The sequence below is a fragment of the Podarcis vaucheri genome (assembly GCF_965113315.1).
Source record: "Podarcis vaucheri genome assembly, chromosome: 3".
Classification (NCBI taxonomy): domain Eukaryota; kingdom Metazoa; phylum Chordata; class Lepidosauria; order Squamata; family Lacertidae; genus Podarcis; species Podarcis vaucheri.
Genome location: NC_138761.1, coordinates 32652334 through 32678443, shown reverse-complemented (window position 1 = coordinate 32678443; position 26110 = coordinate 32652334). Strand labels below are relative to the sequence as shown.

The following is a 26110-nucleotide window of genomic DNA, read 5'->3' as shown; positions in this document are numbered from 1 at the left end:
TCGTCTGTATTTTATTTTGGGAATTTATTTTATTTATATCCCACCTTTCCTTCAAGGAGCTCAAGGCAGCATAAATAGTATTCTTCGCTCTCTCCGCCTCCCCCCCCCCCCGCCAACCAGCTTTTGGTCCTTACAATAGATCTGTAAGATAGGGCAGGCTGAAAGTTAATGACAGGCTGGAGTCACCCAGCATGTTTAATTGTTTAGAGTGGATTTGAAGCAGGGTCTCCCCAGCCCTTGGTTCAGAATTAAGCAGTGTATGAGGAATTGGCTGCCTCAATTATTATTACTGTAAATATTTAGGACTGAGTAAAGGGGACTTTGGATAAATTCACATCATACTGTGTATTAGTCCCTCCTTTTGAAGAGTCTGCTACCTTGGGAAACTCCAAAAAGTTCAGAACAGGGTGGTAGTACCTGTTGGCTTGAACTATAACCTCTCACAAGATGCCTAAGGACTGGGAAGAAGTTAAGGGACAAGGAGCACAAAGACAATGATAAGTGAGGTGCAATATAGCCCAGGGAACCAAGAAAGAAACCTCAAGGAAGAGTAGGTAGAGAATGAGACTTGAGAGTAAATGACAGAGGAGATAAGTTACTGAAGTATGGTGTGGAGTTTCTGCATTTTATCTGTAAGCTGCTTTGAGTACAGGTCTGGAAAAAATGTGGGATATTACTACTACTAATAATAATAATAATAACATTGGGTCACACACATAATGAATTTTATTATCTCCTCTCCCTGTGCCCCCTAAAAAGTCTCTTGAGAGTCAAAGGAAGCAACTTGAACAATATGGATTGCAGCGTTAGTGGAAGGGCTGCACAGAGAGGCAGGGGATTGCCAAAAATCAGATGGAGACACCTTGTGTGAACCGTTAGAAGCTGCAGCAAGCTATTTTAATGTTACTGAACCTGGTAGTTAATTTTTTTTTTAGTTGGCATGAAATGAAAAGAAATCTGGACCCTAGCAAACTAGAATAAAGATCAATTGAAACTGATGATGTAGCTGTTTCTTTGCTTTGAAATGAAAGGGTATCTTGCTCATTTTGTTAATTGAAGCTGTATCTGTTACATGAGGAGAGAGCTTCAATAGCTGAGACAAACCTGAGCTTCAATTCTTGACTGCTTCTTAGATATCACCTGGAACCTTTTACTGCCAGTGGTTCTGCAGGTTTTGAATTAATTCCAGTTGATATCTCTGAAATGCAAAAGTCCTATCTGGGTATTAGTCCAAGCCAGGACTAATTTTTCCATTGCTCTGTCAAGATGCCCTTCTTTTGCAAAGCTGGTGCAGCATAAAAAGAGATACCATCATATGTGAAAACTAGACTGTAGTAAACAAGTTCTTAGCAAACAGGCTTTTGTTAGATGTATACACTTTCTAATATGCAAGGCTGTAGTTTTTGTGTCTATAGGTGCAAGCCAATACATTGCACCATGGTGTGAGCAAAAACAATGTTATTTTCTTAACAATGTATCAAAATTTTAATTGGGCTTCCAGTCTGCAAAACATTTTCCATTCTTTTAGAAATGCTTGCTTTATTCTGCTTTAGAATTTCCTGAAGTTGCTTGCAAAGTAATCTTAGGGAAAATTAAAGCCCCATGTACCAGTTCTTATTCCTTCCATCTCAATATCTAAAATGGTTTTACGAGAGCCAGTGTGGTGTAGTGGTTAAGAGCGGTAGTCTCGTAATCTGGGGAACCGGGTTCGCGTCTCCGCTCCTCCACATGCAGCTGCTGGGTGACCTTGAGCCAGTCACATTTCTTTGAAGTCTCAGCCCCACTCACCTCACAGAGTGTTTGTTGTGGGGGAGGAAGGGAAAGGAGAATGTTAGCTGCTTTGAGACTCCTTAGAGGGAGTGAAAGGCGGGATATCAAATCCAAACTCCTCCTCCTCTTCTTCTTCTACTACTACAACTTTTCTCAACCTCTTAATTACTTTATCACACTGTTAAATGTGGGTTCTGGCAGCTGTCTGCTCCTGCAGGGGAGGTTTCAACTCAATCAAGGAAGTCTCTTTTGCACGAAAAGCACCTCTTCCCACTGGCCCGGTATTAGAAATGATTTCTGTACCTCCCAAAGTGAAGCAAGCTGTTTAAAAGCCCCTGGTGGACTCTCAGAACTAGTACGATGGCGATTGTAGCTGCTCAGTTGGGTTGGGTTGCTCTAAAAGAGTTTGTGTGTATGTGTTTTGTAAATCTGAAGATACATATGTATATCATGGCTAAGGTGAACTATGATTTTAAAGATATTTCTTATTTTTTCTTTTCTTTTTACATTCCATCTCCCTCTCCCCCCCCTTAGAGGAATGCAGTAGCATGGATAGTTGATGGTGAATTTGGAGCAGACGACTTCTGTTTAACTTAAATTTAGTCGTATTTTAAATGGCTTGGGATTTGGTGCAAACAAACATGATTGATAGCTGGACAGACATGCTCGTCATGAAAAAAAAGAACCATTTCTGAAGCCCAACTGGGGCCAAACATTTTACCACCTTGCTTCATAGTAAACAGTTGAGATGAAGCACGTCGTTAGAACGTTGTTGGACACCATGTTGAAGTAACCCCCCATCGGTTGTGAAGAACTGTGCTACATTCAGGCTAACCATTGAACTCCGTATATACATTTTCCCTTCTGCCATTTTGTCAGGCAGACTACTGTTATTGTTGCTCTTCTTCTGTGTAATGAAGTTTAAATGCTTGTTTGGAAACCTTTTATTTAACAGTTTAGAAGGCTTGATAGAAAGAGTGCTTTAGTCTGAAGAGTACATGTTGGATAGGAAAGTCTTTCCTTCTCTTCTTTCTCTGAGTCTCTCCGCCTTATTTAGCTTGAGATCTTTGCAGCTTGGTTCATGGATTCTAAGCCTTGCCCGTTGCACAGTATATCTAAACCCAGATGTTTAAACCAGTGAATGACATGAAAAGCACTCTTCAGTATCACACTTGACAAAAGGTTTTGTACTTTTCACCTAGCTTGTTGCCCTGTAAGTGGGTTAACAGCACAATCTTCTTTTTTAAGAAAGAAAAATAATTTATAGCATTAAAATGACTTCATTTGTATACATTTGGAATTGAAATCAGCTTAAAAAGTGTCATCTACAAGTAAATGCAGTATAATTGGTGCTCCTCTGGAGTGTTGTGTAAGACCATTTGGCTGGCAACAGTTTTACACAGGCTATATAAAGTATTATTTTAAAAGGAAACTTTGTTTACCAACGTAAAACAATTTGAGAACTTTCAGAATCGCCAACTAAACCATTACAATGTAATTTCTGAAATTTAATAAATGAAAATTCTAAATTGGCCTTAATGTGCAATGGTTCTTATTTAAAACATAGTAAAGACCTAAAATGAGAATAGTACTTTATAGCATTATCTTAAAAATAAATAAATCAGTGAGTTGACTGTCTGCTGTGAATTAAATACATACCTTGTACAAACTTTCCAGATCATTCTTTCTCCAGGAACTGTTTCTGAGTAGGTGCTGTTAACTATCTTTGTGCAGAGGATACATACTAAAACTCAGAGAACTAACCAGCTGTTTGACATAGTTAGTTGGTTTCAGAATTTCTCTTATAGTTAAAGGGTGAAAATGCACTTAGGGCCATCCTTAAGTTTAAAAAGAACAGAAAAGAAAGCAACTCATAATAAAAGAACAGTTAACACATCCTTGTAGTACCAGCTAAAATAGAAGCTACAGGTGGGAAAAGGTCTTAACATTAGGAAAGACACAGGACTAGAAGGAAATATGCTCCCTTGTGCTTGCTTTTTTTTAGGCACAGATTCTGTGATAAGGAATATGAGTTACTGCCATTGCACTTGGCATGTATCCCTTAACTCAGACTTGCTACAGTTTTCCTTCAGAGCCTTCTAATTTGATCAGAGATTCATGATTGAATTTCTTTAAATACCTCCAGACTGGAACAAGTGGTATTCCAATCAATGTGGTAATTCAGTTGTTTAACTTTGATTGTCTCTGAATAAGCACACAACACTATTACAATTATCCAATTCGCTTAAAATGTATGTGCAGACCAGGTTTACAGAGAAATCTTTAAACAACAGAATGCCACTGCCTTGCATTCTCATGGATTTAGGAGCAGCAAAGAAATTTACATCCAGTCTTTAATACATTTAAGCTGTTCTGTTTCAGCTTTTTATATGTAATTTTACCTTACATTTATTACAATTGTCCATTGACATGTATTCTGTCCATTTGACATTAAGGTTTGTTTTTGTAATTGGAACATTTTTGTAGTCCTCCCTCTGAGCCTGTATAAAATCTTACTTTTGCAGATACCCTCATTCTGTATCTTTAAAAATTCACAGCTGTATTACTGATATGGTGCTGGTGGTACTGCTTACAAACTCAAAACTACCCTAGGAGATTGGAAGGGAAATTGGAAGTGAATTATGAAGAGTGCACTAAAATCAGTTTGATTTGGTGCTACTAGATTTCTATAGGTTATTCAATCTGATGCTTGTTTGTAGTTAAGACCTCCTGCAAGGACGCTGTTGTGGTGAAAAAAAATTGACCAATTTGTTTCCTTTTCTTTGAAACGCATAACACCAGCAGGAAACCAAATTAAGAGCAAAATTAAGTGGACACACTACTGCTTATGCTTCCTCAACTCTTATGAGAGAATTCTTGGATTTTTTAAAAAATAAAAAAGCACTTGAGTGTGGAGCTGAACGAGAAGCATGTATTTTGAGAGTGCCATTTCTAAATTCAGTTGCATAATACAGACCACGCAACTTTAAGAGGAAGCTCTTCAGATTGAGGTGGTTTTAATTTCTGCTTCTTGACATAGAACTAAACCAAATAAAGTCAAGATCTGTCTGGAAGCAAACTTTTAACTGCAATAACAATGCTAGGATTTCTTGTGAGTGATCTGAAATAGTTGAGCAGCCTAAATTGACTGATATGTAGTTTGAAAAGCACGTCTGCATTTCAGATAAAAAAGAAGAACCCTAGACTGTCACTGTTATTAGGGAAGAAGTCAAGGAACAGGCTTATCTCAACATTCTTTTTTATATAAGACGAAGGCATTTCTACTCTAGGCTAGAGCAGTCACTGATTACTGGCCATATCTTACCATGAGCAGAAGGCAATGAGTGGGAAAGAGGATACAGTAGTTTGCATTTTGCCTTAGGTTTTGTACCCATCAACTCCAAAATATGCACACTGGCTAGAAATCACTACAGTATCTTGCCACAGTGCTTCTCAGATCAGGTAAGTGATTTTAAAAGTAGGAGCACAAAAGAAGAAACAGTTTTTACATAGCCCTTAAAATTGCCTTGTAAATGTGTGGCTTAGTTCCCTCATTTAAGTTTTTAGTTTAAAAATTAGGGGATCATAATACAAGTTTTGATATGAAGTCACCAGTGAAAGCTACCCAACTTTTGCCAATAGTCTCATTCTGGCTTCCCAGCAAATACTGTTGAATGTAATTTAATACTAGGTGTTTAGTGCCATCTTAATTAAAAAAATAAATTCCCACCCCAAAGGGAAAAATGGCTTTAAGTTAAAATGTTTTCTTAAACCAGTCCTGTGCTGGCAAAAGAGACATTGGGAGAGTTCTTGTAATTTTTATTTTTATTTTAGTTAACAGCAGAAGAATGTCTAGTTTCTAATTTTGGGGTAGGATCAGAAGGGGAAGAGAACCAATTTTCAGTAAAACTTGGTGCCCTTTGTCAATACCCCCAAAGCACATGTTGCCTCAATTTGATGCATTTCAAATGAACTGTTAAAACTGGAGTATCAATCCTATATATGGTTAAAATGTATATTGCATTGGCTTGAGTCCATTTTCAGCTGCCATAGAACAAACCGCTCATTTGACAATTAGTAGAATTTTGGAAACACTTTGACACTTTTTGAACAGGGTGGACTTGACTTGTGCAGTGTTGTCTGCAGTAGCTGCTCTAGTTGCTGGAACACAAACTAGAACCCCATTTCCTGTTTGCTGACTTTGGATGATCCAGATTCAGCAAAGTGTGTGTGCGTGTGGTATGAATGTGTGTGCGTGAAACACAAACAGTCATGGAACCAACTGTTCTAGGTACATGTCATGTTTTACTGCATACTTTAAGTCATGTTGTGTGTATGTGAAGTGTCCTCTAACTTTAAGATTTTGGTTAATACCAATATATTTTTATAAATTTGAAATTCAGTGTGCTCCATCTTTTAAGTGTTTCATTGTTAGGATAAATGTACTAGATTTAATTCTTAACACTTCTCGGCACAGATGGAAAAAGTTGTCGGCTCCTTGAAAATGTATGAGGAAGAAACGGATCCTCAAAGCATGTGTGTACTTACAAACCAAGCTGTAGAGATCAAGAAAAGAACTTTTATTCTCAAATTTCTAAATTGTCAAGATTTATATGGAGTTGTGGTGGAACTAGTTAACACTTAGAGCTTTTGGTATGTAATGACTATTTGCTATGGACTGATATTAAATGTTTCAAAGGATTGCGTTCTTAAACTTTCTGGATTTTTGTTACTCCTCTTGAATTATATTAAGTAGTTTAAAGTTTCTTTACTATATTACATTAAAACATAAGAACTTTGGGTCTCCATATTTATTTTCACTTGTTTTACCAATTATTTACAGAACACCTTATTTTATAAATATGTAGTATATTAAAACATATCTTTTAAAATGTTCATTCAAACTACATTAATTACTGGTTTTTGTTTTTATTGGGGTTTTAAAAAAATACACTTTCCATGTCGGTGCACAGCACTTAACAAATATTTGTATTCCCTTTCTTTCCAATTCAATAAACAGAATGAATAACTGGACTTGAATAGTTCTTAGCTTTCTAAGCTTCAGTTCTATTTCTGGCCAACCCTGGTATATATCCCATGAACATTTGTGGTCTTTTCATGCAGGAGCAGCAGGGCCCGGGCTTTAGGCTATGATAGTTAATCCTCCAGTGCTACTCTTGCTCATTACATAAGAGCAAGTTTACAAGAGTGATCCACAGAGCAGAAAAACAGCTTAGCGGCCATCCGTTATGGCTTGACAGCCATTCCTGCTTTATAACCACAGATGGGACTCAAGACCAGGCTGTTTATGCACAGGGCTATATTCAGCTTGGAGGATCATAAGTTGTGCTGGGCTGCATTATAAACTAAATGACCCCTGCAGCTGCTATATGTGTACAGTCAAACCTCAGTTTTCGAACATCTCAACTGCCAAACATTTCAGAAGCCGAATGCCGAAAACCTGGAAGTGAATGCTTCCGTTTTCGAACACGCCTCGGAAGTTGAACTGCTACCATCAGATGTCAAAGAGATGAACTATCTGACATGTAGAAGACATCTGAAGGCAGCCCTGTTTGGGGAAGTTTTTAATGATTGATGTTTTAATGTGTTTTTAATCTCTGTTGGAAGCCACCCAGAGTGGCTGGGGAAACCCAGCCAGATGGGCGGGATAATAATAATAATAATTATTATTATTCTGAGGTGCATTTTTCATTTTTTCCCATTGACTTTGCAGCCAGCCCTTTCTCGGTTTTCGAATGTTTCAGAAGTCGAACCGACTTCCAGAATGGATTACGTTTGAAAACCGAGGTTCCACTCTATATATTTTCCCCACATTGCCTCTCTGTAACCTGGAGTGACACTCAAAAGGTGGCCACTAGTATATAGTAAAGGTTGCTTCAGCTGCAACAACTTAACACCTCTTACAGGGATACTCTTGCATCAAGTACGTATAGAGCAAGCTACTGAAGGATATGTGCGCCTCCCTTGACCTTTTTTTTAAGTTGCACCAAAGGAAGGTAGATATTTCCATGCATTTTCGAAGTATAAGTGTGCCTAGCTCTCTAGAAACTGCTTTAACCTCTAACTACACTATAGACTAATCTATATATGTCACCTTTGTGCTATGTGACTAGTAGCAGAAGGGGAGCAATATATACCAAGCCATTTACTGAAACTATTGCAAAAGCAGTTGAAGGAACCACCTGCAGAACAAGACAAAAATGTGTTTTGCTTGGTCGTCTAATAGGAGAAAAAATTATACCTGATTCTAAACCAAGGAAAATCAGATGCAGGATGGGGAATAAACTCCATCTCTATAGCAAGCCAGATAACAATGCAATTACAGTTTAGGTGGAGAATAGTTCCTAAAGGTGCATAATCCATTTTAAAAACTAGTCTAAAAAAATTAAGTGGTTTAGGCTAGAGTGGTGTTGAAATGAACCAAGCAGACTGATGTAAGCCCTTAAGGCATATTTAAAGTAGGTAAGGAATGTGAGATGTGTTTTCTTAGAAGCAGCCCTTAATTGCCAAGAACCAGCTTCAACTGCAGAAGCCTGATGAAAGAGGACACTTCCTGCTCCTATTAGAGATCAGATTAAATACCATCCGTGAATGAGCCAAGACTGCCTGATCCTGTAGCATTTCATGAAGCTACCTTGGCATGAGTCACAATAAGCCATCATGACCAAACCAACAGCAGCTTTGGGCAGGAGGAGGATGGATTGTGCTACTTAAGCCTCTCCTTTACACCCAACAAGGTTATTAGTATCTCTAAAAGGGAAGATTCACACAGAAAACCAGGAGAAAAGGGTTGAATTTATCCTTCCGCAGGGAACTCCTACTGTGTCGAGGGCAACTACAGTAGAAATGTTGACAAAAAGCTGTTAAGTATTCTAGTCTTTGATTGATAGCCAACTTTATTAGGCTTCAGGTCTTCTCTTTTAGCCTGCTACCCAGTGTCTTTTGGCTAGATGCATTTAGAAATAGCTCCAGTATTTCAGGTGCAGTTTCACAGCCTACCTTCCCGCTGGAGCGGTACCTATTTATCTACTTGCACTTTGACGTGCTTTTGAACTGCTAGGTGGGCAGGAGCAGGGACCGAGCAACGGGAGCTCACCCCGTCACAGGGATTCGAACCGCCGACCTTCTGATCGGCAAGTCCTAGGCTCTGTGGTTTAACCCACAGCACCACCCGCGTCCCTATCTTGTGATTAGCCAAGCTCTAATGGTCTTTATCAACAGCACTTCAACACTAGTACAGCTCATACAAAAACTACCATTTATTATGGTATAAGTTTTCACTCAATCAAATACATTAAGTCCGTGGTGGCCAGACTTGGCCCTCCAGCTGTTTTGGGACTACAACTCCCATCATCCCTAGCTAACAGGACTAGTGGTCAAGGATGATGGGAATTGTAGTTCCAAAACAGCTGGAGGGCCACGTTTGGCCATCACTGCATTAAGTGCTATCCTGATTTATAGAGGGGGGTGTAGATACACAAACGAGGAGCGAGGAAGTGAAAAATTTTAAAAAGTTAGGTCCAAGGGAAATAAAATTCAGTAAAATACAGGAAGTGATGGTTATGTACTTGTAACTGTGGTAATTCACAAAACAATTCTTGATGGTGACATCCTGGCATTGGTGCCATCATCTGACTCCACTCATTGGCTAGCTGGCATTCTTGAGAAAAAGATGCATTGAATATAATAGGAAAATTGACTGTAGAAGGGACAAATCAATGGTTCGAGAAACTCAGTATGTTGGTTTTTAAAATATTTTTTATGTTAAAAAATACAGCAAAAATATTTTTTGTTCAAAGAGGAAAAAATATACTGCATGACAACACTGGTCTAGGTTTACTTGAAAGCTGTGAGTGACAACTCAGAATTTGGCAACTGTAACACTTCTACTTCGACTTCAGTCATTTATCAGCGCCAAGATCATACTGCAGAAAGAAGGAAAACATATTAAAGGTACAATTTTAAATAGATAACCTTACATGCACACCCTGCAACTTGCATCTTTATTATGCCAGTGGCAAAGTTGTTTCCATTTGGTTTATTTGCATAGTCCGGTCTTACTGAAGAACTAGGCATTGTGATGCAAAGTGGTAGCATATGAGATTGTACAAGGCTAGCCGTTACCGCAGCAAGTCACTTTTAGTCCAGGATATCCTCAGGTTTAAAGCTGCTTGATAATCGAGGATTTATAAGGCATGTCTAGTGCTAGACAAATTCCAGAGTTTACAAGGTATGTATTACGCATAGCTGGTGTGGCATGTAGGACTGCATCTTAAACAGGCCTGTCTTGTCAACAGTTCACCACCCACAGTTTCAAAAGCATTTAGATCTTAAACCTTCAAATAAAGGCAAGGACCACTTTCATCATCGGTTGCAACATCCCCAGCACAGATGGACCAATGATTTCCATCTCTGGGAATCTCAAAGAAAATCCTTATAACTTAAACCTGTCCAGAAACCCAACCTCAACAGCCTGAAATGATCTTTAAGTGAATGGTGTGAACACCACATAGTGTTACTTCCCATCTATGAGCACATGGCATTTATTCCAAAAACCATTCCACACATACAGAATAACCACCCTGGAATTGGGCCTATATTCTAGGGCAGGAATGGGACACTTTTGTCATATGTATATATATATGACAACATCTAACAATTTACACATATGGAATCTTCTATATATGGAATCTTCTGAAGGTGTGCCCTGAATGCAGACATTTAAACAGAAACAAGGAACTGCTCAAAAACAGAGCCTGTAGTACTGTATACAGGACAAGATGACAAACACTGTATACTACAGACTTTCAACTTATTAAACACAAATTCCCTCTTCCCAGAGAACTTTGGGAACTGTACTGATGCAGCAGGAAAGAGAGTAGGGATCTCTTAGCAGATAACACCCAGCTAACCTACAATTCCTAGGATGTTTTTGTATAAAGCCACAAGAGTGAAAAGAAATATCCAGCTGGAAGAACAAAACATACCGCATCTAAACAGAAAGTGTAAGTTAAGAGTGGACTCGCACCTCATTGCACAGTGAGAGTGTCGCCACAAATAAACTTCGCCAACAGAGAGGCTCTCAAAGAAAAAGCCAGCAGTTTTGGAAGTCTTTGTGTGACAACCAGTCACCATACAACAAACATGACCAGGTGAATCCATTGATTGATTTGTATACCGCCTTATACCCACAGGTCTCAGGGTGGTTCACAGGATAAAAATAAAGAGCTATTAACAGCTAAGGAAGCGCAAAGGAGCCATGCCCTTGTTTACTTGCCTTTTTACACGAGAACCACAAGATCAGTTTAAGTTGTGACAACCTCTGCTGTTGCTTTGTGAGGATTATGTGTCAGCAGTAAAATTTGGGGATGTGTTTTCAAAAGCAATGCAAGGTGCCTTTCTGGTTTGTTTTACATTAGATATATCCAGGTCTTGAATCTCTTTCCTGGATGAGCTGTAGTGTGATATCCCAGAGGGTCAAGTGATGTGCTGGGTTCCCAGTCTAAACCTAAACCCAGTTACAAACAGTGTCAGTCAGATATTCCCAGATACCCTCACCAAAACACATGAGCATAGGAACATGCAGCAAAATTGAAAGGCAACTAGTATTTTTTTTACAAAAAGAAAGAAATGGGGGGGGGGGGTTGAGGAGAGAGGAAAAACTAGCATTTGGCCACTACTACGAATTGTGAATGTAGCAGAAAGCTTAAACAGCACAGCAGATAAATGAACCCTATTAAGTTCAGAGCTGGTGTGGCGGCAGGTATTTTAAATATGCTGCTGGCCTTCTTTCCAAGTTGCAAGACTTGAAACTTACCTGTAAAGATACATGAAAAAACAAAGGAGGTGAAAGCCAAGCTTAATCATGGCTTCCTTCATGTGTGATTTCAGCTGCCCTCGATTATGGATCTCTGTGGGGTCAAATACTCCCATGTTTCCACTAGGAACCATAATGTACCTGAAAAGGATTAAGGAAAACATGTTTTAATGCCAACAACACTCCAGAACAGAGGAGACACAATTCAGGCTTAGCGTGCTAATAGGACCAAAATGTATCAAAGAATGAAGAAGGGTCTAGGCAAGCAGAGCAGCGGCAAGACAAGTTTTGAAGCAGATTTTGTAGAGAAAACTGGATTGATGGCTGGTGGAAAAACAGGGTTTGTCCCAGAGAGAATACGTAATGTGATGGAAGGCAAATAAACAGAAGGCTCAAACAGGAGAGCAAAACGAAAAAGGGACAGAGAACATGGAAACCTGAATACTTGCGGGGGCAGATGGAAGCAGTGCAACTGGAAAGAATGAGGGCATATGGAGACTGTGCCTGTGCAAAGGGGGACAGTTGTGGAGAAAGCGTTTGCACAATATTAGTTTCACTAGACAAAGAAATGCTTTCAAAATATGGTGCAAATTCATTATCTAGAGAACCCTGAGAACTCCCCCAATCTGAAAAACTGGAATACTGCAAATGCAGGGTTATGTATTTACTTGGAACATGGAAGAATTTAGTTAGGAGCTTAAGAACATGGCCAGTTGAAAGCTGTCTCTCCAGTGTGTGTGTTGAAACCATGCTATTTAATTTGGATGCTACTTCAGCTACTTGACCCTTGCAAAGAATTGCTCATGCTCAGAACCTACTCATGTGAACAGCATTATCTGAGAGACTTCTGTGAGATCACAGTGTCCCCCTCGGCAATTAGAAAAAACAAAACATGGCAAGTTGTCCTGTTTACAGAGGGAAGGGCTATGATCTTTCAAAAATCACCTTGTTTTGACTTTATACTATTCACGGGAGTAGATCCACACAAGCAATTTATGTGTGAGGGAGAGCTGGCTGAAATGTTCTCTGACCCAAATTTTAGACCATACAATGGATCTGCAATCCACTTGTCAATATCAACTGTACACTGCAAGCAGCTTTCTACAGGGAAGGGGGATGGGAAAGGGAACCAAATGAATGCTTACTTTCTTGTGATCAGCACATACAAACCTGCATCAATGTACAAAATAGGTTCACAGACAGTAAAAAAAACAACCCAGCTTTGATATGGTAAATGTACTTCAGAAACCACTTTCACATTTAGCTTCTCTCTACTGGAAGCACAGGCAAGTTACTCATTTCGACATCAGAAAGGTCAGCGGTTTTCTTTTAAAGAGAAATGAGTTAACAACCGAGCACCTACAGCAATGCCTACAAGACTTATTTGGATATATTTTATTTTGAGGAGACATGCTTATTTAAACAATTATTCAAAAGTCCACAAAAGCTAATGAATCTATTTAAAATTCAACAATAAAAGTATGAATACAGCAAAGGAGTAGTTACAGAAAATAAAAATATTGCAAGCAAAGACAGATCAAAATGCTTGGAAAAAGAAAAAGGTCTTGCCCTGGCAGCAAAATGACAACCATATAAGTCAAAACAAAATACAAAAAATCCTTCTAGTAGCACCTTAAAAATTCCTTCCAGCAGCACCCTAGAGACCAACTAAGTTTGTTATTGGTATGAGCTTTCGTGTGCATGCACACTTCTTCAGACACTACTTCTGCACACGAAAGCTCATACCAATAACAAACTTAGTTGGTCTCCAAGGTGTTACTGGAATGAATTTAACCATATAGGTGTCAGATGAGTCTCTTTGGGGAAGGCAATTCACAGCCAGGGGGCAACCACTGAAAATGCCCTCTGTCCTGTGGCCACCAACTACACCTCAATCATCCAGGGCACTTTTGAGAAGGGCATCTAAGATGATCAAGTGGAAGAAGATGGTCCTTAAAGATCGAAAGCAACACCTGGAATTCTGTTCCAAAACAGCTATGTCAAGGATGGGAACTCTCTGTCTTTTAGATGCTATGACTACAACTCCTATTGTCCCTGTCCATTGTCTGGGATGACTGGGGCTGTTGGGAGTTTGAGTTCAAGAACAACTCGAGGGCCACAGATTCCCCATCTCTCATCTATTATGTTAATTTCCCTCTAATGTGTCATACACACATAGAAGTCATCAAGAGGAACATGAATGTTTGACCTAACGTGCTAAGTTTTTTGTGTTTTTTAAAATTTATTTAAGATTTTCTTGGTTTACGAAAGTACATGCATTGTCTCTTTTCAGGTTGCAGAATCTTTTTCACATTTGAAGTGAGACATTAATGTTGTGTAGAGAATAAAGTTGAGGAAGAAGAGGAGAGGGGGACAGGGTGGAAATACTTGGTGTATGTGTGGGGTTTTTGTGTCAGTGTCACTAGGGTAGGTTCTCTTTCTATTTGTTTATTATGTTTCCTTGGTAGCGAGAGGTTAGGAGGGGCAGGGCATGGTTGGTTGTCTTTAGTTGGCGGCAAACAAATCTCACTGCAGCCAACTATGGAAAACCAACCATGTGCTAAGTTCACCACAATATTAGAGGAAAAACAGCAGCTCAGGCCTTATAAATAGTTGCTCTACCAACAGTGGTGTCAACTGTTATCAGCAGCACTTGGCAGAGACCACAGCTATTGGAATTAGTGGCTCAGTATGTGCATCACTTAGGACATTATTACATAATGCCAATAATAATGAAAGAACACAAGGGGAAAGCAATTATACAAACCAATAGATTATTTCGCAGTAGATAGTGCCCACAGTAGCAATGATGTGGGGGTATAGAATTTTATGCAATGGGAAAAAATCCCCACCATATATTTCTCTGTAAAATAAACTTTCCATCCATCATGAGGGAGGAATGCACCAAAAAACAACACCAGGGCCTGTTTCAACCCATGGATCTTTTTATTCGGACTGGAATAAAGCAGCTCCAATGTGCAGTTAGTGAGCTTTCCGCCCCCCACCTTCAAATGCCCTCAAGGAGAGAAGTCGCATCAGTCCTCAGGAAAAGCAAAACACCTCGACAGATTTAAAAGTTAAGAGAGTAGAGAAAGCAACACTGAGGTTCAAGCCGTTCCCGCTGAGGATGGAGAATTTCATAAATTGTGGAACAAGACAGACTAATGGAGGAACAGCATGATCGGCATCAAATCAATAACAGCATTCCACATCTGAAACACTTTTTAAATAAGTGGTAACAATTATAAAGACCCACAAACAACCCCACTGGCCCTTACCTATATATATTCCAGGTTGCTACAGGTAAATTGAGGAGGAAGATGAACCAGTGCAGTGAAATAAGCATTAATACAGTGACAATGGTATGGCCAATCAATTCAGGGATCACCCACTGGAAAAGAGAAATTTTTAGAAAAATAAAAGCCTTTATACAACACTCTGTGGGAGTGTACAAGCAAATGGGATAAAAGTACACTGTCAGCACTATTATCAGTCTGCCAACTGATCACAGAACTGGCACAATTCACATGACTCCAAGTACTTAAAAAACAACAACAAAACACCACAATGCCGTCAAAGTGTCCAAACTTATTTTCAGGATCTAGCCGTGCACTTCAGAGGCAGCATTGAGAAAAGTACTGCAGACAGAAGCAGTTGGGTCTATTTGGGAACATATCCAAGTCCAGAGTTGTGTGCAGGATTTAGGGAAAAAGGTGCATAATTTAGCATTCCAAGGATCTTAATCTTATTTTTTAAGTTTCTAAGCCTTCTGGCTGAGCTCAGGCTTCAACATGTAGCCTGTCGCATATCTTCCAACATTTCTCCAATGAAAATAGGGATATTCTAAGGAAAAGATGGAAATTCCAGGATCAGTTCAGAAACTGAGACAGCTTCTGTAAATCTGGGACTGTCCCTGGAAAACAGGGACACTTGGAGGGTCTACTGTTGAGATTTCAGAAGCAGAATGGAGAAGTGTGCCCAGGCTCTGAGGCATTTATATCACCTTGCAGGTGCGTGCTCTTTCTTTTCTTTTCTTTTCTTTTCTTTTCTTTTCTTTTCTTTTCTTTCTTCCTCCCTCCCTCCCTCCCTCCCTCACACACACACAAAAGCAAACATTGGCATGATTTTTTGTCTGCTGAAACCCCTAATTTTGAGCTCAAACAGTAACATTCCACTTGCACCAGCATTACTACTATGTTCCTTTCTACCTACTTTTGCACCTGAATGGTCTGCTAGGCTCCCTCTACAGCATGGGTAGGCAAACTAAGGCCCGGGGACCAGATCTGGCCCAATCGCCTTCTAAATCCGGCCTGTGGGCGGTCTGGGAATCAGCGTGTTTTGAAAGGAGTAGAATGTGTCCTTTTATTTAAAATGCATCTCTGGGTTATTTGTGGGGCATAGGAATTCATTTCCCCCCCAAAATCTAGTCCGTCCGTCGTCCGCCCCCAAGGTCTGAGGGACAGTAGACCAGCCCCCTGCTGAAAAAGTTTCTGCTCTACAGGAACAAATTATAAATGCTTGCCTTTAACTTCAAGACTAATGTTCTACTGAGGGCTCCGCAGAGGGAAGAGGACTTTCCAAAAGGGCAGGGCTGCATGTGTTCTGTTCTTAAATTCTTAAGACACAGTAATCCAAACTATGCCATAAAAAGGATGACGTTGACAACACACATAGCTTTGCTATTTGTTAGCAATGGATACTGGTCCTCGGCAAATTGTTGATCCTTTAAAGCCATCGATGGTAAGCTGACTGCAGAACGAATGCAACTTAACAGGAAACAAACTGTAAAGGGAGTGGATTTGAAGAGCAGAGGAGAAACCAGGTGGGAAAGGGGACTGAGCCATGGGATGCAAGCAGTGACAATACTACAAGGGGAGAGCAAGGAGGAAAAACCTAGGAATGGGCTAGAGAGGCATACTTTGCGGGAAGTTGCAAATGGCCAGGTCTGGGCAAGGAAAAGGAAATGGCCTGCAAAGGACAAGAAGGCAGCAGAATGCAGGTATACAAGATGAGCTATGGAACACAGGAAGCCTTCTACTGAGTCAGAGCACTAATCCAACTAACTCAGTATTGTCAGCATAATACCCTCCAGGTCTTCAGACAGGAGTTATTCCCAGCCCTTCCTGGAGATGTCAGGGACTGAATCTGGGACCTTTAGCAAACAAGGCATGTGATTCCCCCCCCCCCCCGAGTCATGGCTCTTGCTTTCCCAAAGCCAGGAAACACAAGGAGAAAAATACTGGAGTGGAGTCATGAGTGTGGTGGAGGAATTTGAGCAAAGCAGGTTCTGAGGATCAGGGGAGATCCAAAAGGCCCATTAACTGAACAACCCACATGTTGACACCAGGTCCCAAAAAGAGTTAGTGGGACAGGAAGAGGATTCCTTTTCCCTCACAAAGACAAAATACTATTAGCATAGTGCTGGGGAAATCCCTGCATCAAAGGTACAACCAGAGGAATGCATCTAGATCTAAGTGGGTGAATTTTCAAATAAGCAAATGTCAGGTTCTACACTTAGGCAGGAAGAATCAGGTGTACAAATATAAGATGGGGGACACCTGTCTTGTAGGTACAATGGTACCTCTGGTTACAAACTTAATTCATTCCAGAGGTCCGTTCTTAAACTGAAACTGTTCTTAACCTGAGGTACCACTTTAGTTAATGGGGCCTCCCGCTGCCACCGCGCCACCAGCATGCGATTTCTGTTCTCATCCTGAGGTAAAGTTCTTAACCTGAGGTACTACTTCCGGGTTAGCAGAGTCTGTAACCCAAAGTGTTTGTAACCCGAGGTACCACTGTATAAATGTAAAAAGAATCTAGAGGTCTTTGCAGACCACTAACTGAACATGAGTCAACAGTGTGATGCAACAACAACAAAAATATAATGCTATTCTAGGCTGTATCAACAGAAGTATAGTGTCCAGATCAAGGGAAGTAACAGTACCACTCTATTCTGCCTTGGTCAGACCACACCTGAAGTACTGTGTCCAGTTCTGGGCACCACAGTTTAAGTAAGATACTGAAAGCTGGAACACATGCAAAGGAGGGCAACTAAGATGATCAAAGGTCTGAAAACCAAACCCTATGAGGAATGGTTGACAGTAAAAGATATTTGACAGTGGAACGGACTCAATCAGTAGGTAACGGTACATAATCCTGATTATTTCATACTAATAAGATGACCCACACACACACCACTACTTGATCCAATTCCAGAATTTCATCACTTTAAAAAGAATTTCAGAATTTCATCACTTTAAAAAGAGAAAAGAAAAAACTTACTTTATTTAGTTTTGAGCAGCAAGATCTAGCATTAATGTAGTCACATTCCAAATCTGATAATGTAATTATCTGAAGGTCAAGATAAGGAATTACTATGATTTTGGAAGCGCTCTACCCTTTGACACAAGAGCCATAAATGCCTTGCACCACTCCTGAGTATTACAACAGAGTTAAACAGTTCATATAGACATCTGACTGCAAGGGATTCTACTAATGTAACAAAGGTTACAGAAGAGGCAGAACGTTCACAAGCAAGAGGCTATTTCAGAAGATTCATTGATTAGTAACAGCAGAACTCACAACCCAGCTGTTACGCTGATAGACTTAACAACATCAGTGAACACAGCCAAGCCCCAAGCTACAACATACTTGGCATCCTAGGTAGCGCAAGCCCCAGCATCCACACAACCACAGTGACTGGCCACAGCAATCATAATAGGCAGAAGCAGAGAACCTAAGGTGCCAACCTAAGCGCACACACCCAAGACTAAGCACAGGCTTCCCTGGCCATTGTTGCAACTACTGTGTTGGGTCACAGCAACTTCAGCAATAGCTGAAGAGTGGCTTGGCCACGAAGGGTTCCAGTTATACCTGGAGTCTGCAGGAGCCTGACAGGTTTTCTAAATTGTTTTTATATAAGGAACTGTTTTTTTACACTTTTTAAACTTTCCTTGTTTCGTGGTTTTAACTGTTGTCTTTGTTTTATAATTGTAAATTGTAACCTGCCCTGGAACCATATGATAAATGACAAGAAAGCAAATTAAATAAAGAAAATAGTTGCATCTTCATTGCAGAGCTATAGATAACACCTCTCTATCACCTTGGGTTCATTCCTGTTAGTGTACAACTATTTTATATATTGAACATTTACGGCAGAATAGCTGCTGTAACAAAAGCATACAACCACACATTGGTCACATTCATATGCTGCAGGAAACCATGGGATTGTATTCAACTATGTTTACTTAGAGTAGAACCACTGAAATTAATGGACCCATCTCAGTCATATCAATTTTATTGAGTCTACTTAGTTGAATAAAACCCATGGTTTCCCTTTATGTGAATGAGCTACAATGAGACTTACACATTCCCCCCTCTCTTTCCTTCCATCCCCTTTTGTACACTGGAAACTGTTGAAATTCAGAAGCAAAACTTTCAGATCCCCTGCCTGGAGGCATGCAAAGGGAACGGAGTGAAGGGTGAGCTGTTAATTCACATAAAACAGAAACCTATGGTTTCTTGCCACAAGGCTACTATGGCATCACGCTGAACCCATGACAGATACACCCTCTTTGTGCTGTTGCAATAAATTTTTGAGCTAGAAATTTAGACTCAACTACAGGCTGTGACCTACAGAAGAAAGAGCTATGTATGCCACTTAATACACTGAATTTAACTGAAGCAAGACATAATTATACTGACATGCTCAGTGCTCCATAATGCCTTACTTATAATGAATGCATGAAAATGAAGCAATTTTAGTTAGAAAATACTAGTCATGTAATCAACCATGTAGCATAGCAACATCTTCAGCAGCATCAAGATATTTAAGAAAAATCTCGGCATATCACACAATTCTTAACTAAAATGCTTGAACATTTTCTTAGAAAATGAGAGATATCTAAATGTTAATCTTAGGAGCAGGCACACTTAAGGTACTTTGGCCTTCAGAAAAAATCTGAAGGCCATGTTTAAGGCCTTTGTAACCTAAGAAGTCATAAAACAACCACAGAAGTATTCTTGCAACAGTCTGAATGATAAAACAAAGGGCACATATACCTGGAAGTAAGCTCCCATTCATGAGACTGAATAAGTTCCTATTCATGAAATTTACTTCCAAGTATACACATCTAGGACTAGGGGAGCAACCCAAGTATAAGCAGGCACCCCAGCAGAACTCTCAAATACCTCATATGAGGCGTACAGCTAAAATGCCATGATAACAGTAACAGTTTTTAATATTTTATATATTTGTAAGTTGCGAGTTCTAGGCAAAGTTTAACCTATCCATATAAAACAATCCGCGGAAAGCACTGCCTGAGCGCCATACTACAATTTACAGAGCTACAATAAAACAGGGTTTTTATACAGTTAGGAAGATTGCATGTGCATTTAAATTTCTGCTGGAAATGCTGCCATATTACCTCCATGTCTCCTTGGCCACCACCATGGCTATTACCATAGCTTAGCAAAACTGGGGGGCTGCCAGGGCCCAGCAGTGGTGCCTTCTAGTCTAGGCTCTCCATGGGCAATGGGCCCGAAGGGGTAAGAGGCCAGCACTAATGTCCCATTTGCCTGGGCCAGGATACCAACCCTGACTGAAGGTGCAAGGGTCCGCGGATTCATTCCTTTTCACCCCTCGTTAGCTACACCTCCATTTCCTCTCGCCCCAAACACCTGAGGGCAGCGTTTAAAACAGTCGCACCCCACTTTTCTTCCCCTTAAACATATTCTCGAGGCCGCTCCCCCAAAGCCCCTCGCTGCCTCCCCGCGGTCTCCTTCCCGGGAGCCCCTTCTTTCTTCGTTCTCCCGCAGCAGCACTTTCACGGCCCCCACGGCCGACGGTCACCGACGCCCCCGATCTCCCAGAGCCCCTTCGCCGCCCCAACGGTCCTTCCCAGCCCGCCCGCCCACAGACCACGGAGGGCTGCCTCGCCCGCTCCAGCCTCCCTCTTCCCAGGCCGCCCGCCAAAAAAGAGAGGCCGGAGGATACGAAATAAACGGAGAGGAAGATCAGGGCGCAGCAGTCAATGAGCGAAAAAATGAACACCACCGACTCCATCCCGCCACTGACAGTGCCGCCTCCGGCGCGAGCCCCACCAGCCACCGTATATCGCCACACCCCTCACGTCCCTTCGCAGCCACCGTACAGCTCCCGCTACCCGCTTCCTGCGGCTTTGCCGCATTGCACGCTGGGAATTGTAGTCTCTTCGTCCAGTCGCTCAATACATAGAGGTGTGGCAAACTTGAGGCTCTCCAGATTTTTTTCTTCTTTTTGGACTGCAACTCCCATCATCCCTGACTGTTGACGACGGTAGCTAGGAATGATGGGAATTGGAGTCCAAAGACATCAGGCGGGCTGCGTTTCCCCACACACACACACAGGACCAAGGGATACGAAATGCTTCCGTAGAGAGAGAGCTGAAGCTAGAAAGTATCATAGGCGCCGGGAGTGGAAGGGCTTGAATCAGGAATGAGGCCGGAGGGTGACGCCAATTTGTGCCTTCATGAGTCGGGTGGGTGCTAGGCGTCTAAAGCAGTGCCTGCACGGGGATTCCAACCCGCCTCTTTGCATTTCCCTTTCCCGAGGGGGTCGTGCCTCAAGGCGAGGCCGATTTCCGGAGTCTTCAAGGAGTCTGAGGCGGAGGGAGGCGGAGCTCCCGCTTCGTTTGAGGGGCGGAATTCGGCGGCGGCGGCGGCGCTGCCATGCGGATTCGCGGAGGAGGCAGCCCCGCAGGGGATCCTCGGCTGAAGCATCGGATTAAGCAGGTACCGCTTCGTTTCTCTCCCCTGGTCCTTCACTTATGGGGTGGACTCCCCATAAGCTGAGCCGCCTGGGCTTTCTTTTTGCACCCTGGGCAAGGAAAAGCGTGTCTCTGAGCCTACTTGGATTGCTTTTGCCGCACTACGCCAACCCAGCAGCCGTAGCCCGGTCTCGCACATCCAGCACTGGGCGATCAAGTCCGAACTTTGATCTGCAGACCAAGTTGATATATTTTTTACCTTGAACTGAATTAATATATAGTTGCGGGATAAATTTAAAGCCCCATCCTTACCATCTTCGGTTTGGAAATAAGTCCCAATGTGTCTGGCGGGATTGATTTGCGAGTGTATTTTGGAGTCATGCAACCTAGGCGTGTTATCATGTCTGCCGAGTTCAGTGGATTTTTAACCACACTGAACATCCTCCTCCTATGAAATCAGTGGGCATATTACTATACCTGCAGTGAAACAGGTAGGCATGTCCTTGTCAGATAGCATAGGATTGGGCTGTTGGTCTTTAGTGTGAGATGGATGAGTTAAATGTTGATGGTAGAAGGTATTGTGCCATGCTTTTAGCTCATGGGCTTCCAAATGGTTGAGCTGAGGAGGAGTGAATAAATAAATCCCTTGCTTCTCTTCACATATCACAATTCACATTTGTAAAAAGCAGTGCTAGAACCTTCATACAATGAGCAATTGTTTATTTGATGTTTGTCCAAAAACTAAAAAAATCACAGTTGAATTTCATAAACCTATCACATATGCAAATACTGTACTAAAGTTTTTTTATATATATTTAAAAAATTATATCAATTACAGTACCTGAAGAGTAACAAATGTGGCAAGTATGTTGACATTGGAGTTTTAGCTGCTGAGCTACAGAAAACATACAGGTAAGATATTGAATTCTTACACTTGTTTGACGATAAACACAAGGACTGGGCTTATACATAACTATAAAGTGTGATTTAGGCTCAGGGACTCATATGCTTCTCCTTTCCCTGCTCCTATTCGCAGTGATGCCAATGGAGGAGCAGAGCCCCCTGCTGAAAAAGTAAGCTGACCCCTGGCCTAAACTATAGTTAAAACTAGGCCCTCTGATGTGTCCTGATGAATAACAGAGTCCCAGAAGTGTATATTTGTAGTGAATGTAGTAATAAAACACGCAGAATTAAAGGTCCATCGGTAAAAGAAAAACTTACTAAAGGCAAAAAGGCTTCATTACAAAAAAACTTTAGAGAAAAAACTGCAAACACATGAGGTACAAACGAAAGTAAGAGAGAGAATAACCAGCTCGTTGAGCGCACAAATTTATCGCTCATGGCTCAGTGTGACCTTGAAATAGTCAAAACAATATTTGCAACAGAATTGAATATTCTAGAATGAACTAGAATCTTCCAGCATTTTCCAGTTTCTGCCGTCAAAGACTTTAGCCATGACAAGCAATAGTTCCAGATTTGGAAATATAAATAATTTCCATTAGTTGGAAAAATAACAGAAAATGTTCGTCACCTTTTCAGGACTGTGCTGGAAGAGGAGAGCCCAGGACTCACCCAGGCTTAGGGCCCATTTACATATCCTCCCTCTGCCAGCAAGTTACTTGTGCTCTGCAGCATGGATAACTTATATTGGACAGAAAGGCTGGATTGGGGTTAAGGAAAAGGTGAACCAACCTCTATCTCATAAGGAGAACCTTACACCTGTGCATGGTTCTGTTGAGTCTAAAGGGCCTCCCATGGTAGAACCCATGGCAGACTGAAGAATGATATGTTATTTGATAAAGAATGTACAGTTGAGTCACAACTTACGTGGGGGTTATGATCTGGGGTTAGCTTGTAAAGCAAAAATTGCATATAGTCAAAACACACTCTGCCTGCACCTCCAAACTCCTGAGGTGAGTACAATGGCGGGTGAGATTGCTTACATTCCCCGCTTCCTTTCCCCTGGCCAAACTGTAAAACTGAATTCATGCAAGTTAAGTACACATGAATTGCAACTCAATTGTAATTTGGAAAACAGGCCACTTTTGTTAAATATTGGTCCCAATCTTTCCCTGTGTTTGACCTGAATAACTCAAGATAAGGCTACCGTATTTTTCGCCCCATAGGATGCACTTTTTCCCCTCCAAAAATGAAGGGGAAATCTGGGTGCGTCCTATGGGGCGAATGCAGGCTTTCGCTGAAGCCTGGAGAGCGAGAGGGGTCGGTGTGCACCGACCCCTCTCGCTCTCCAGGCTTCAGGAAGCTATCCGCAAGCCTTGCAAGCCCGGTGGGAGTACCCGCGGGCTCACAAGGCTTGCGGGCAGCAGCCTGCAGCCCCCGCGAGTGTCCGCAAGCCTTGCGCGCCCGGCAGGAGGTCCCACCGGGTGCGCGAGGCTTGGGGCGGCAGCCTGCCGCCCGAAGCACGGGGAGCCCTTCGGAGGGCTCCCCTTGCTTTGGGCGAGTGTCTGCAAGCCTTGCGCGCCCGGCAGGAGGTCCCGCTGGGTGCGCGAGGCTTGGGGCGGCAGCCTGTCACCCCGAAGCACGGGGAGCCCTCCGGAGGGCTTCCCCTGCTTCGGGCAGGTGAGCGCAAGGCTTGGGGCGCCCGCCAGGGCTGGAGGGGGGAAATAATTTTTTAAAATTCATTCCCCCCCCCAAAAAAAATGAGATGCATCCTATGGGCCGGTGCGCCTTATAGGACGAAAAATACGGTAATTTCCTTCTTACAATGGTTAGATTATGTGTCTTTGCTGGAAATGCAACATGTGCAGAAGAAGGCCTTCACTGAGACTAATGTATAAAATTGATTTCCAGTGCTGATTATGGACGAAGAAAAAGAAATGCCTTTAGAATACAGGTAGAGAAAGGTGAGTCATTTTTAAATACTGAATTTGAAGTGAACATTCAGTCCTTGGTAATGGGCTGGATGAGAGCCAACAAACTGAAGCTCAGTCTAGAGAAGACTGAGACACTGCTGTTGGGTTGTTCCCTAGACTAGATGGATGGGAGGTTGCCCTCTCTTGAAGGGGTTACACTTCCTCTAAAGAAGAGGCTACATAGGTTGGGGGTACTTCTAGATCCTTTGCTGTTGCTTGAGGCTCAGATGACCTCAGTGGTGTGGAGTATCTTCCATCAGCTTCAACTGGTAGCCCAGCTGCACCCATATCTGGACAGGAATAGCTTAACTTCTGTCTATGCTCCAGTAACCTCTAGGTTATGTTAGAATTCCTGCTCCATGATTGCAGTCATGGGATGTTTGTCTTTCACATGACGGTATATGTTTTGACTCCACAGAGTGGGAAGTGACGGAGACAGGATGTTTGTGTTACCTTGTTCCGTGAAGTGGGACTATTGTCCTCTGTTCTTTTTCCTTTTGCTCTCTGATGCTAGAGAGAGAGGGAGCCATGTTGCAGTGCTCCATGTGTGTTTATATGTAAATAAAGTAGATTAACCAAAATGCTGAGTTGCTGAGGTCTGTCACACAAGATGCACAAACTCTGCAGATCCCTAAGTATGCCGGTGTCGGTTGACACCGGTCGCTGTGATGTTGGGGCTGAAGAAAGTTTATGAAGCTCTCAAACGATCGACCAGGAGGGAGGGAACATGCCAGTTGGGTATGTGTCTCTGCCAGGGTCCTACTCGAGTGTAGGCTGAACTCCTGACAGGTTATACGTAGTGCTGCCTCTGAAGATGAAGTTGGAAACTTCAGCTGGTGCAGAATTTAGTGGCCAGGTTGTTTACCAGGGCAAGACTGTTTGTGCATATTACATTGATCCTGTCCTGACTTCACTGGCTGCTGCTTTGCTTCTGGGCCCAATTCAAACTGCTCGTTTTGAGATCTAAAATGGCTCATGACCTCAATACCTCATGGACCGCCTTTCCCCATATGAACTGACCCAGATCCTGAGATCATAATCTGAGGGCCTTCTTCATATGCCTCCATGAGAGGGTGGCGACACAAGAATGGACGTTTTCTGTGGTGGCTCTCCATTTGTGGAATGCTCTCCCCAGTGAGGTTTTCCTAGTGCCTGCATAGCATAGCTTTAGGTGACAAGAGAAAAGGTTTCTATATAACCAGGCCTTTGGCTGATTCTGTGCCCTTTAAATGTGTTTGGGGGGTTATTGGTGTGTTTTTGTTTTATTATGTATTTTGTTTTCTCATTCTGTATTTTTATGTTGTGAACCGTCCTGTGATCTTCATATGAAGAGTGGTATACAAATATAATTTAAAAATATAATAAAAAATCATTGCATCAAAGGTAGTTGTGGGTAATCCAAAAGTATTTTAAGATTCTGCCTGCTCATAAAATGGATCTAGGCCAGATTCACTGTGATTTGTGGATCCTAGGTAGATCTAACACTTACTTAGGCTATGGTCTTATTCAGGAGCTTTGAATTCATTGAGACTTAATTAAAAGCAAATAGGATTGTGCTGTTCAAAGTGTTTCCTCTTTTTGGTTTCGCTATTGCCAAACGAGATTATGGGGTTCTTTGCTTTCATCTATGTTTATTAATTTTCTTCAACAGTTTTTGGGATAATCAACGATGAGCTGAAGTCTGAAGATTTAGCTGCTCTAGAGAATGAACATCTGGCGAAGAAAGCAAGACGCAAAGGGGAGGAAGAGTAAGTTGAAATTACTTAATTCCAAGAGTTAAGAACTTTTTATAAAGCCATGGAAATTAATTGGTCCAGGTCAGATGTAACACTGCATGATCTCAGAACCATAGTCGGGCAATTCTCTCCTGCAGAGCAGATACT

The 26110-nt window shown here is 41.7% G+C and overlaps 3 protein-coding genes across 7 annotated transcripts in view; 2 read left to right on the top strand and 1 right to left on the bottom strand.

The window, feature by feature from the left end:
• The window catches only part of WDR26 (WD repeat domain 26), a 38290-nt gene extending 31710 nt beyond the window's left edge, over positions 1-6580 (top strand). For 3 of the 5 annotated variants that reach the window (XM_082217584.1, XM_082217583.1, XM_082217586.1), the window contains one exon: positions 6248-6580. In XM_082217584.1, coding sequence (XP_082073710.1) covers positions 6248-6282 — 35 coding nt within the window. In that variant the 3' untranslated portion in view covers positions 6283-6580. Of the gene's footprint in view, positions 1-2304 lie in introns of all 5 variants that reach the window. The other 2 variants (XM_082217585.1, XM_082217587.1) reach the window with 1 other exon arrangement.
• A 2951-nt stretch (positions 6581-9531) lies between these two features.
• Positions 9532-20763, bottom strand: CNIH4 (cornichon family member 4). The gene is made up of 5 exons (XM_082218041.1): positions 20604-20763; positions 17891-17959; positions 14887-14999; positions 11609-11749; positions 9532-9716 (listed from the first exon to the last, which is right to left on the bottom strand). Exons 1-5 carry the CDS (start codon positions 20670-20672, stop codon positions 9689-9691), a joined length of 420 nt encoding a protein of 139 aa, XP_082074167.1. The 5' UTR covers positions 20673-20763; the 3' UTR covers positions 9532-9688.
• A 123-nt stretch (positions 20764-20886) lies between these two features.
• NVL (nuclear VCP like) overlaps positions 20887-26110 on the top strand; it is a 41625-nt gene continuing 36401 nt past the window's right edge. Inside the window, exons 1-4 of the mRNA XM_082217468.1 lie at positions 20887-21379; positions 22193-22266; positions 24166-24218; positions 25879-25975. Of these exons, the coding sequence (XP_082073594.1) occupies positions 21317-21379; positions 22193-22266; positions 24166-24218; positions 25879-25975 (287 nt within the window). The 5' untranslated portion in view covers positions 20887-21316. The remainder of the gene's footprint in view (positions 21380-22192; positions 22267-24165; positions 24219-25878; positions 25976-26110) is intronic.